We start from the raw sequence: 13,321 nt of genomic DNA, 5'->3' as shown, positions 1-13,321 counted from the left end.
AGTGTACTAAATTTAACAAGTTAAAGAAATACTGACACACCAAACTATATCAAGTAAATCCACTGCCTCTGGATTGAAGAGCTTTAATCAAAAAGTGTATTGCACCACAAGTGAATTTTCTACAGCAGTTTTAGATAATACAGTCTCCCTGTGTACAACATGGAGGGTGAGATCAAGATCCAATGCTCATATAAAGGACTATATATACTGTCTCTATCACAGAACTTTTTATACAAGTAAAAGTGCATCAAATCACTTAGAACATTTACTCCGCTCTTCTTAAAGCTGAAGGAAATTCAACATGCAGGAGGAAAGCCTGATCAGAATGAATCCTCCCTGTGCAAGTACAGACTTAGTGAGGGGCCCCACAACCAACGACGCCTAAAATGGCCGGCGAACGTGGGTGGTGGGTGAGACCAGCTCGAGGGCTGGAGAAGCCACTGGGGAGCCGGGCGGGGCTCCCACGGCTGTGTGGTAGTCGCCTCTAGCAAGCCCTGAACTACCCAATCTTAGGGATTCTTTCCTGGAAGAGCTGGAAGAGCTACCTCCTATTCATCAAAATTATGGAACAGAAGGGACTCCTGTTTTGTGTCCCCACCAGATAAATGGAAAACAGCATTCTAAACACAGGTGAGACATCTGCAGGGGCGCCATAGGAGGAGGTAGGTAACCGGAGAATGGGTCACTTGGATGGCAGAGAGCCCAAGTGGGGACGAGGGTGATGCTGCCCTTGCTTGGTACTTCTAGGTCCACGGAACTGTCTTATGTTAATTGCAAATCCTTGTTTCCCTGTGAGATATACTTTATTTTAACCCTAAACATAGTTGAGAAACATAACTTTACATCATTGGATAACTGATGATAAATTTAGGAGCTCCAGTTATTCAGTTTTTTATTTAACCAATAAAACTTTCATCAAACTATAACTCAATATATGGTTTCCCTTTAGATTTGATAGTGTGCCTTATCCAGGGCAAGCACATTCCCTTTTCTTTATAATGATAACTAATACAAGCTTTTATCAGTCAGTTCCAGAGCCATTTGCATGCTATCAAGTACTGCAGCCAGCTAGGGGCTGCCTGGTTGCCATACATGAATGTAGTGTCATCTTAAATATTTGGGGGTAGGGTGACAGACAGGGAGAGACGGTGGCTCCATTTACAAGGCAGTCCACCCTCCAACGTTTTGGTCAAGCCTGGGGAGAGGGACAGCTGCTGCTTCCTTTGAATACAGCAGACTGTCCTTAGCAGTAGAAAATGTGATTAGCATTTGCTCAGTGTTACAACACAGAATTAAGAGCTAAACAAATGAAACACCACCACTGCTTCAGAGGGAAGCAGATGCCAAAGAATGCTAGTGACATTACAAAGGGACAGGGCTCCCAATCTTAGAAATTTCCTCTTGATGCTCTGATTTTCCTTTAAGAACACCAGTTAAATGGATTTTATAATACAGAAGACATGTTTATAATAGCAAGGAACTTTAGCTATAAAAAATAGTTTAAAATGGTTTACCAGCAACCTATCCAAGACAAGTACATTCATTAAAAAGGCAATTGAGTGTATTTGGTACTAAGGATCTTGTTATACATTTGCTAGTTTTCTTCAGTAAAATGAGATACTGTCAGAAAGGTGCATATTCATTAATCCACACTGGCCCCAGAGTACCTTAAAGACGGACACAACTAAAGTTCTCGGTGGTCTGAGAAACAACGTGAAATAATGTTTCCTTGGGAGGAAGGGTTAAAAAGCTGCTTCTAACTCATCTGAACCCAAACATACCGAAAGGGAAAGGGAGTTTTTAAAGGCCGGCCTCACTGAGTTGGCTCTTCGTGGCAGAACTAGGTGGGTCTGGGCTGCTGGGCACCATTTTGAAGGGCTGTCTATGTCCAGTGTCATCACCACACGATAGATCAGCCGCCTCCTCTCTGACACATGCTGAGGGCTTCAGCTTTAAGTGCTCACCTTGAAAGAGGATTCAGGGGCAGATGGGTGCTGGCCAGAGCTGGGATTTTAGCAGCACTGTGGAAATGTGGGTAGTGCCAGGACCCTCTGGTGACCAGAACAACAGGATCAGCTACCTCCTGAGGTTCTTAGCAGTCTGCAGGAGTGGGCCTTAAGTCTTGTAAACAATGTTCAGATGCTTGTACAAAATACTGCAGTTACAGTGATTAAAAACCCACCCAGACTGGTGTGTCAGTGTTCTTTTCACAGAAAAAGTGTCAGCCCTTGGAGGTTCATCCTTGGGTGGTGCCGCCTAGGACCATGGTATCCGAGGGTTGGAGATGGATGGCCGGATGCTGCCCTTGGGAGCTGGCTTGGACCCAAACCACGACATCTGGGTTTGAAACAGAAAAGGCTCCTGAGATGAGAATCAGGACTAGGTACGAAGCAGCTGAAAGAGCCCCTCCCCAGCCATGGGCCGCCACCCCCGCCCTCCACACACCCGAACTCTGGCTGTGAGCAGAGCAGTGAAGACGATGGTTCTGGTAACCAGTGTGCGGGGCTGCAAGGCCCATTCTAAAAATGGGAGGGAGACAGGAGAAAAACCTGAGGTGACAGGAACAAGGGAGTGGAATTTAGGTAACGTTTCCTTAAAATGTTTTCTATTACAGCATTTACGCAGGTACTTTTTGAATATTTTTCATTTTTTAAAAAAGTCTGGGTGCTGGCCAGACCTGGGGCTGTTCATGAGGTGATACCAATGAACGTGCTCTGGAGAAGAACACAAGGCCCTGTTAGTCAAGTACAGCAGAGACCTGTGGGCACAAAGCATGTCCTCGGTAAATACTACCCGAGTCCAGTTCATCAACCAAAAGCACCTTCCAAGCTAATGATGCAGCTGTGGGCTAGTCTCACCTGCCAGGGCTGGGATGACTGACTACATTTTTTGGGAGGCGGACAGCAGACCAGGAAACCCTACCTTATACTCCAGGGTTTCTCTGAGCATGTTCTCCTCCTCTTGTGAAAAGTTCAGCAACACTGACACAGCTTTTATAAGATGAAAAGCCTGAAACAAAGCAAATCTTGCTGCCATGGGCCTCGGTCAGTTATCAGGCGGTCAGGGGGCTACATGGCAGCATCTCCTGGTCCTGCTCCTCCTGTGCGCTCCGGGCTTGGTCAGCAAGGACCACGCAGAGGGTGGAGGTGGGCATTCTGAGGTCTGCTGGTTCTTTTCCTCCCCCACCTTTTACTTCGGGGACTGGCGAGGCCACCAGGACGACCACCGCAGCCACCTGCTCTTTGGCAGGAGGCAGGGCTGCTGGGCGGATTCAGTTCCCTGGACTCTGGCCTCAGCATCCGACCCACATCTCCTCCCAGGAGCCAGTTCCCTACTCGGCGCCCCCTGCTTGCTCCTCAACCAGCAGGTCAGTGCCCGCTGGAGAAATGACTGAGTGCTCATGTTGGTGGTCAAAGCGGAATGGGGGACAGGAAGAAAGAAATGGATTTGGTGGGAAGCCAGGCAGGGCGCGGACAAATGAACCAGGCCCTGGGGTGGAACTCATTACCCAAAGGGCAACTCAAAAGCCCTTTACCTCAGATTCGCGACAGGACATGAATTTTAAAACCACATGTTTGAGGTACTCGAAGTTGATCTCGCGGGCATCAGTCAGGTCAGCATTATTCGTGACAGAAGGGGCCATGTTTGTCATTTCAGGCCCAGGCTTCTCCCGGACTTCAAAAAGCTCGTTATCGGGTCTGATTTTCTGAAAAACCAATGGAAAGATGCTACATTGAACCCTTCAAGACAGGTTCGAAAATCACAGGGGAGATTCACTTGGCCCTGGCTGTGATCACCTGCAGTTCTCTGCCACACCCTGCACAGAGTAGGGCGAAAAGGGCCCCACCTGCGAAGGAAGCACCAGCACCTGAAGAAGGCAGGGTGCTGGCTGAGGAGGGAGAGAGGTATGTGGGGAAGTTCAGCCACTTCCTTTACCCGCATCAGGACTCGTCTCCGCTCTCCCACGTCTGGGCCTGGCCTCTGCCATTCACACACGGCCATACGTCACCTCACTGACCTCTCAGACAACACACAGGCTCAGAGAAAGAGGGTTCGTGCCGGGGGTCACAGAGCCACTTTCCAGGAGCACGTTCAAGGTGGCAGGGCCACTGTCCCACCAGCCTGACTTCCCAGAGACCTCTTGCAGTCCCCTGGGGGGGAGTGTCATCAGGCAGGAGGAGCACAGAGGCAGGAGGGCATGGGCAGCGGGGAGAAGGGGGACACTCACCAGCTCCTTCTGCAGAGTCTTCTTGAGTTCCAGCATCCTCTGCTGCATCTGCTTTATGGTCTGAGGCAAAGCCCCACCCCCACAAAAGGCCATTCATTAAATGCACGTTTCACCATCTTTAAAGTGCAAAGGACCACAGAGCAGACAGACAACCCCTTGGGTCCCCATACACCTGTTAGAAGCCCCTGCTTCATCTCCTGAGGAGCTTGCGCTGCCACACCTGCTGCCTCGGCCTCCTTCCCCCACGTGCTGAGGCTGTGCACAGCCCTGCTCTCCTGGCCCCGCCACTGCCGCAGTGCCGTCCCACCCCTCCCGGCCTGGGGCCTTAGGACTGCTTCTGGCGCTCGCCTCCACAGGCAGTGTAGCTAGAAATGCCTCTGCACAGTATATTCTGCCCTTCAGAATGATATTTATGTGCTATCATCCCCAAGTAGGATACTTGGGCCAAAATTTATGATTCTCATCATCACCATTGATCTCCTGAAATACCATAATAATTTTTAACACTTATTTTGAACAGTATTAAAGATCGTGGTTTTTCGGCACAACCCAACAACAATGAGTTTTATGTCTTTATTTTCCTTATTTATTTTTAGTGAGCTTATTAGTATTATGGGCCTTAAATATAATTTATTACACATTCCATTAACCACCCGAAAGGCTGAACTCTGTTTTCCCAATGAAAAAATTTAATGTGTAGTCGACATTACAGGGAAAAAATTTTAAATAAAAATTTCTCCAAAATCTCACAACTATATCAAAATGAGTTTTTCCTGTGGACTTCTAGTCCACGTCACCATTCTTGCACTGAGTAGCTAGAATTTTGAATAGTAGTTTTCATTTATCAGAGTTTCCACAGCTTTATAGTTTTGCTAATTATAACTTTTAATGTGACAGTAACTCTAGGGGATGCCCCATGTCTTCTTGTGTAGCTGAGTTACCTTTTTTGTGGCCACACTGCATGGCTTGTGGGATCCGAGTTCCCCAACCGGGGACTGAACCCGGGGCCATGCCAGAGCAAGCGCCAAGTCCTAACCACGGGACCGCCAGGGAACTCCCTGAGCTTCCGTTTTCAAACAAAGCTGTAATAAGCTTCGTCGTCTCAAGAGCAGTACGGCCACGGCCCCCTGGGGATGAGACGGCTGGGAAAGCGCCTCCAGCTCCTGTCACACTGCCTGCAACACCCCACTGACAAAACGGTAACGTTTCGTTCCAATCTGCGTTCCCGGCTTGACTGTGAGGCCGGGCACTCCCCCAAAAGTACATTTGCTAGTTTATGTTACTTGATTTTCTAGGTTTTGACTCGTTCATTAACTTAGCCAATGAATACCGAGTCTCTACACCGGCCTAGAGGCTGCGGAAACAGCAGGAAAAAAAAAAAAGAAAAAATGTCTGCCCTCAGGAGAGAACAGTGTCAATAAGCAAATATACAGTGTATCAGAAGGTATTAAGAGGCCTGGAGAAAAAAAAGCAAGGTGAGGGGACCGGGAGTTCTGTTGGTGAGGGCTGGCAGGGTAGCAGGATGGCCTCACTGACAAAATGACACCATAAAGGAAGTGAGGGTAATTGGGGAAAGGATCTTCCAGACAGAAGGCTCAGCAAGTGCAAAGGCCCTGAGGCGGGAGGGTGCTTGATATTCACAGAAAGGCAAGGCCACTGTGGCTGAGAGGGAATGCTGGGGGAGAGCAGAGGGTAGGGGAAGGGGGCAGTAAGGAGCCAGACCACAAAGGGTTTGTGGGCCACTGCAAGGACTTTGGCTTTTATGGGGACAGAGAGTCATCAGAGGGCCGGAACAGACAAGTGACAGGGAAACCAATTAGAAGCCCAACACCATCCTCTAGGGAAGATAGGATGGTCACCTGGTCTCGGGTGGTAGCAGTGGCAGGGATGAGAAGCAGCTCATTGCGCGTACAGTTTGAAGGGAGAGCCAAATGGATTCCTTAATGATTTGGATGTTGCTTGTGAAAGAAACAAAGGGGACAAGGATGACGCCAAGGTTTTTGCCATTTACTGAGAAAGGAAAGATGGCAGTAGATGCTAGAGAGCGTGGTCAGTCTGAAGTCTGCTTCTGGATGTTTTCAATTTCAGGGGCCTTTCAGACACTGACATAGAGAAATAGGGTAGATACAGGAGTCTAGAGTTCACAGGAGCCGTCTGGATTCAGGGTATGGATGTAGTGCCAGCAGCACACAGGATGGGGGAGATCGCCAAGGATGTGAGTGCAATTTGGAGAAGCTGTCGGAGGGCTGGACCCAGGGACACACAGTGTGCACTCTTCTATATTTTATATTTCATGATAAGAAATGAAGAGCCTGTGTGTGTGTGTGTGTGTGTGTGTGTGTGTGAGTGAAAGGGGGAGATGGGTGGGGGTGGGGGGAGATAAAGAATGACCACCTTTCTCCTTTGTTAAAGAGTAATCACACAATTTGGGGGCGGAATTTCAGGCCAGAGCACTGACTAGCCAGCACAGTTAACTTCACAGGACATTTTAAAAACGAGGCTCAAACGAGACCCTGCATTTACAGGTGCAGAGGCCAGGCAGGGTGGGTGGAATCATGACATTTATTAAGCCTCTATCAAATACCAGAAAATTTACAGGAAGCTAACAAACAGTTTCATTTCATCCCCCAACCTCCCCCTCACAAAACCACTGAAAGGCAGGTATCACCGCTCTCATTTCACAGCTGTAGAAAAAAGTGCAGAGGTAAGGTGACTGGTCATAGGACCTAGCTGGCGATGGCAGAGGGGGCTGGGGACACCGAGACCTGCCACTGTTCCAGCTCTAATACTCCAGATACCATCTCAGGTGGGGGGTCTGGGAGGAGACTGCACAAGTGTGAAAGGAAGAGGGCCGTGCAGGAGGTAAGCAGAAGAGGAGAACCAGGAAGAAGCCCTTGTGATGGAAGAGGTAACACCTCCCCCAAGAGGGGCCCAGGGGCATCAGCACAACTCGTGAAGAATGGACTGGATGGTTTTAGGCACAAGGACAGGGAAAGGGACATAAATAGCTGAGGTAAAGAGCGTCCTCACCTTATTTTTCTCTAGAAGTTGCTGCTCCAAGTCCTGTTTTTCCTTCTGTAGCTGCCCTAGATCCATGGCGGTCCCCATCTCACCATTTGGTATCCCCTCTGCAGCCGGAAGCTGGTACGCGGGGTCCTGCCCGGCCCTCGAGGTCACCTACAGGGCGGTGGCAGCACAGGACATGGTCAAGCTAAGCCACAGATCCCTAGGGAAGGGGGCCAGACTCATTCCAAAGGTGACGACTGATGTGCTCCACCAGGCAGCTAGCCAGGAACCAGACTTAAACTATGGCAACCCCGTCACAGAGCCTGCTGGGGGGGACAATTAACTCTCCATGCAAGGAGCCTGCTGGGAAGGAAGGGCTTCAGCACCTGATCACTGACAGGTGTCGTCACATCGGATGGGCTCCTCAACACGCACAACCCCTCGCGGCGAGGCGCCCCCCGTTGGAGAGGAAGCTGAGGCACAGGGAGGCGGCTCAGGCGGGACTCACATGAGGCTCGCTGACCGAGAGCACCACGCCCTGCTCCTGGCTCCGCAGCCTCAGCAGGTCCTCCCGCTCATCGGCCGCCTCCGACTGCTCGGCCCTCAGGCCCCTCAGGGCCTCCAGCTCACTCTGCAGCTGGCGCATCTGCAGCAGGGCGGAGTCGTGACCTAGGCCAGGCAGAGGGGAGGTGAGCGCGGTGACTGGGCCACCTCCAGGCAGGGGTCCGGGCAAGAACAGGTGAAAAGGCCCAGCCTTGGCAGACTCCTCACCTTTCTTCAGCTGGAGAATCTCTTGCTCTTTCTGGAGAATCACTTCAGTTTTTTCCTGCAGACTCTGCTCCTTCTCACCTCCTATGGCGATCAGGTTAGCAGCCTCGGAGAGAAAAACCAACAAGAGAGAAGGTTGGTAGCAATAATCCCATCTTCCCTAAAGGAGTCTCCACTTTTCCACTACCAGGGTCCTCCATGAATCCCTCCCTGAAGGCCACAGCCTAGAACATTCCCCAAGCTAACCTCTGCTCCTATAAACATGCACAAATCAGTTCTCCTCGGCAGGGGCCCCGCACAGGGGCAATCACCCTCACTGCCCCTCTGGCCTGTAGTGGGCCTACCAGAGACATGGCCTTTCTGCCCAGCCTTCCGAAAGCTGTCAAAACCGTAACTTCCACGTCCTGAGGGCCTGTGACGTACCCAGCATTTGATACAAATGACCTCATTATCATATTCTTGAAGGTATGATTATCATAGGGTCTTTTCAGAGGCAACTCAGACAGATCTGTTAAGGACCGAACAAAGACCTAGAGCTAGTTACCTAGATCTGGGGCCTGACTCTTGAGTCTGTCCTCAAAGGAAGGCTTTTCCCACCCTTGCTGCTGAAAGCTCAACTGTATGTGGTCTCTGGGGCCTGCGGCCGGTGGTGGCCCATCTCACAGAATTAGAGCCCAGTAGTACCTGGTTCTGGACTTTTCCCCAGGTGATGTTTATCACATTAACTATCGAAATTTTAAAAGGCCATCCTATGGGGTGAGGGTTTCTTTCTAACATCTTTCTTCCATCTTCCTAGAGACATCAGGGGAATCAAGCAGCTGACGACACTCCTGAGACCTGTGTCCACCCTCTGCCCTGGACAGACCAGGAGGTAGGTTGGTCCTGCCTGGGACTGAGGTGGAGGCATCACAGGGGGCCTACCTGTTGCTGGAACTCTTCCCTTTGCTTCCGCACCTCCTCCAGGGCTTGAGCCATTGCCACACTCACAATTTCTCTTTGGCTCCATTCTTCCTACAATCCGGAAAATGGGTACGAGATTGAGTCCAGAACCTCAGTTCACCTTTATTTAGCTGCACACTTTATGTGACGCCCACAGAGGGAGGGCCGTCTTGCAGGGCCAGACGAAAGTGTTTCCTGCTTCCCAAGGTTCCCAGGCTACTCTTTCGCTGCACTGCCTTCTGTTTGCCTCTGAGAACTGTCCCTGTGGACAACCCACCAACCTCTGGGAACAGGCACACCGTGGAAGGTCAGTCGTCCCATGAACACACCAGCTAGTACTCAGGCCAAAGGCTAGCGGACCTAGACTCAAAAGAGGTGGTCTAATGAAATCAACACAGAACAAGAAGACTCAGGCTGACGTGAATGGAGTAGCAGACTGGAGCAATCTGGTTACAGAAATGATAATAAGCAATTACTGAATTTTAATACAGGAAATGTCACAAATTCATCAAAATCATCCATATTACAGGAGAGAAAACTGAGGCTCTGAGAGGTTAAATAATTGCCTGAGGTCCTAGAGCTAGTAAGTGGCATGGCCACGTTTTAAGCCAGAGTCTGAGCTGAGCCAAGCCTTTGGCTGCTACAGTCTACCACCAGTCTTTTCTACCACAAGCAGGGCTGCACCGCTGCGTCCCCCCGCCAGAGCACAGGGACTCCCTCCTGACAATCACATCAGTCCTCTTCCCTGAGGCTGACGCCGGGCTCGCTGATCAACCCCCAGATGAATAATATGACTTCTCAGGTGCCTGCACACTGGTCAGGGATGTCTGCTGTTTATGTCTACCCAGAATCACCCCTTTTGGTGGGGGGGGTAAGAGCCTCATCACTGCTATTCCCCACTCCCACCCCAAAATTCTACATGGTTCTGGTAGGGTTACCAATAATGATGTCCCCATTTTGTGGCTACAAGAATAAGCATGTGGGCTTCCTTGGTGGCGCAGTGGTTGAGAGTCCGCCTGCCGATGCAGGGGACACGGGTTCGTGCCCCTGGTCCGGGAAGATCCCACATGCCGCGGAGCGGCTGGGCCCGTGAGCCATGGCCACTGAGCTTGCGCGTCCAGAGCCTGTGCTCCGCAACGGGAGAGGCCACAACAGTGAGAGGCCCGCATACCGGACAAAAACAAAACAAACAAACAAAAAAACAAGAATAAGCATGTGATTCGGGCCTGGCCAATCACAGTAAATCATCCCCTTGGCCAACTTGATTTGTCCAAAGGATGGCTCTGTCACCCAAGATGAACCAATCAAATCCCTTTTTATATCAGAATCTTTTTTTATATGGTGAAGCTGAGAGGGAGATGCCCTCTTTTCCCTGGGGTTGCTAAGCTGGAATGATACCAGCTTGGAGCTGCTGAGGTGATGTCCTCCCAACCTCTAGGACATAGTCTACATCATCGAGAAAAGCAAGGATGAGTTGGGTGACTGACAGGGCAAGAGACAGCATGACGCAGGCAGAGAAGAGATCTGAGGCCCCAGGTTCCAGTTGGACAAGTCTTTCTGGTTCAGTGGACTATTCAACTCCTCCTACGATATCTCCTTTTCCACTTACACCAGTCCAGGTGAGTTAATGGATGGAGACGTCAGCCTCATGGCCAGTGCCATTCTGGTTCCTACTGGGGAGCTGTCAGAATTGACATTCCGTGAGTCCACCTCTAGTAGACAAGGAAAATTGGTGCAGGAACTCAAGAGGCTGACAGTGAGACCTCGAACTACCCCAGACAATCCCCTTCATCGGGAGAAGCTCTGTTGGTACAGGAGAAGGAACAAGAGATCTCAGGCTGAGTGGAGCTATGAAACCCTGGCCCTGCAAGCCCAGGTGGGCCGGGTGACAGGAATGTCGTGCCTCCACAGGAGCCTTTTCTGGGGAAGTTTAGAAGAGACGCTATGACTGCTGATGATGTCTTAAGAGGACAGCAGGCAGGCTGTGAGTGAGAAGGCAGGAAGCATGCCAGGAACTGTACTTGGTACTTTTCATCCATGGTCATGCTTGATCCCCAGGGTAAACCTCTTGAGGTCAAGGGTTATCATCTTCAGTTTGAAAAAAGGACACTGGATTCCCTCAAGCATCAGCTAGTGAGGGGCCAGGGTGACACCCAGAACTGAGTCTACGTGGCTGTGGAGTCTCAGCTACTGCCACAGAGCCACACACGATCCAGGATTTGAGACTGATCGGCATAGCTCAGGTTCACTGCAGAAGCCAGCAGGCTACCCATGAGCACAGCCCTCTGCACCTGGGAATGATTTCCCCAGAGGGCTGTTTTGAAAAACATGGATCCAAACAAACAAACAAACAAAAAGTGTGCATCTAAAAATAGTGCTTCAAAATACCAGAAGACTGACAGAACTAAAGAGAGACAGAGACAAATCCATGATTACAGCTGAAGATCTAGCACCCCGCTCAGTAAGCGATGGAAGATACCAAAAAGAAAAAAAACAAAAATAGAAGACCTACAGAGGATTTGAACAATACTATTAAGGAACTTGACTAATTAGCATTTATAGAACGCTCTCCCTACTAGCAGAATATATATTCAAGTGCACTGAAATATTTACCAAGATACACTATAGGTTGGGTCATAAAACAACTCTAAATAAATATCAAAGAACTGAAATCATTTAGAATATTATGAGACTATAATGGTATTAAACTAGAAATCCAAGATATCGAGAAAACTCGCTCAAATATTTGAAAATTAACCACACTTCTAAATAGCCTGTGTGTGCTGGTTTTTAAGTTATTGCCTCAGCCCACACCCACCCTTTCATATTCTGCTCTGTGATGCTGTGCCTGGGAATCTGCAAACCCTATTTCTCCAGGTCGCGCTCCATATTCATATACATACTCATCTCTGCCAGAGGGGGGAGCTCCAGGGAGACTGGAAGGAGGAGGAGGGAGAAAGACCTGCTCCTTTCCGTCAGCTTCCAGTTTCTGTGAGCAATGCTGCTTGGCCCTGGCAGCTGCAATTTCTTCCCAAAGCAGCAGCTGCATCCACTCTGCAGTCTTCCCGACACTTGCGGCTGAATTCTTTTGCTGCCCTATCCCCCAACAAACACACCAGCACCAACTGTACAGAGCCCCCTCCTCACAGGTCTGAGTTTCAAATCTGTGGGGCTCCTCTTCTTAATTCCTAAATAATTCCAACATCTTCACTTTGTTCCCTTAGTCCTAGGGTTGGAAGCTGTGTCCTGCAGTTGCTACTATCTTTTAACTGTTTCAGTGCTGGATTAAAAACTTTACATTAGAACACAAATTCTCAAATAACTGGGGTAGTTCCTCCCTCCTGACTGGACCGTGAATCACATGCTGTGGGGCAGATTTTCTGTTTCTTCTTGTGCACATACTTGCAACAATCACTGCCCTCCATTCTTCCCTCTACATCTTCCGTACTTCCATCTAGAATTTTCCTTCACCTGAAAGATGCTCTTTAGTACTTACTTTAGTGCAAGTCTGTCGGTGCCTAACTCTTTGCGTTTTCTTGGCTTTCTTTAGTGCTCCTACAGTGCTGTGGCTGCATTGTAAAATTTATCCTGTTTGGATTTGTAAGGATTCTTATACCTGTACCTGTGACTTGAGAGCTTTCATCACTTTGAAAAATTCTCAGCCATTATCTCTTTAATGATTGCTTCTGTCTCATTTTTTTCATTTCCTCTGGGCTTCTACTGACACATGATAAAACATCTCACAGTACCCTGTATGTCTTTTATCTTCTCTTTTCTGCATTTTATTCTGACCTTTCTTCCATTTCACTACTTCTCTCTTTAGTTCTAATCTGCTGTTAAGCTCATTCATTGTTTTTAAAACAACTTTACTGAAGTATAATTGGCAAATAATAAACTGCACATATTTAAAGTATGCAACTGATGAATTATGCTGAAACCATCACCAAAATAAAAATAGTGAAAATATCCATTACCCCAAAAAAGTTTCCTCATGCCCTTTTGTAATCTGCATTTTTACTTTCAGCTACTGCATTTTTCAGTTTTGGAATTCTAATTTGATTCCTTGTCTTTTTTAAAAAATTTTATTTATTTTTGGCTGCACTGGGTCTTCACTGCTGCATGCAGGCTTTCTCTAGTTGTGGCGAGCGGGGGCTATATTTTGTTGCAGTGTGTGGGCTTCTCATTGTGGTGGCTTCTCTTGTTGCAGAGCATGGGCTCTAGGCGTGCAGGATTCAGCAGCTGTGGCATGTGGGCTCAGCAGTTGTGGCACATGGGCTTCAGTAGTTGTGGCTTGTGGGCTCTAGAGCGCAGGCTCAGTAGTTGTGGTGCACGGGCTTAGTTGCTCCTCGGCATGTGGGATCTTCCCAGATCAGGGATCGA

At 49.0% G+C, this 13,321-nt stretch overlaps 1 protein-coding gene across 2 annotated transcripts in view; it reads right to left on the bottom strand.

Annotated features, from left to right (window-relative positions):
* Positions 1 to 86: 86 nt before the first annotated feature.
* GOLGA1 (golgin A1) overlaps positions 87 to 13,321 on the bottom strand; it is a 51,771-nt gene continuing 38,536 nt past the window's right edge. For both annotated transcript variants that reach the window (XM_082843189.1, XM_082843188.1), the window contains 8 exons: positions 8,924 to 9,013; positions 8,006 to 8,108; positions 7,743 to 7,903; positions 7,259 to 7,405; positions 4,229 to 4,288; positions 3,536 to 3,706; positions 2,923 to 3,009; positions 87 to 2,337 (listed from right to left, as the gene is read on the bottom strand). In XM_082843189.1, coding sequence (XP_082699315.1) covers positions 2,257 to 2,337; positions 2,923 to 3,009; positions 3,536 to 3,706; positions 4,229 to 4,288; positions 7,259 to 7,405; positions 7,743 to 7,903; positions 8,006 to 8,108; positions 8,924 to 9,013 — 900 coding nt within the window. In that variant the 3' untranslated portion in view covers positions 87 to 2,256. The remainder of the gene's footprint in view (positions 2,338 to 2,922; positions 3,010 to 3,535; positions 3,707 to 4,228; positions 4,289 to 7,258; positions 7,406 to 7,742; positions 7,904 to 8,005; positions 8,109 to 8,923; positions 9,014 to 13,321) is intronic.

The sequence above is a fragment of the Leucopleurus acutus genome, assembly GCF_964270905.1.
Source record: "Leucopleurus acutus genome assembly, chromosome: 7".
Classification (NCBI taxonomy): Eukaryota; Metazoa; Chordata; class Mammalia; order Artiodactyla; family Delphinidae; genus Leucopleurus; species Leucopleurus acutus.
The sequence above is the reverse complement of the archived record's forward strand: the minus strand, read 5'-3'. Positions and strand labels throughout refer to the sequence as shown.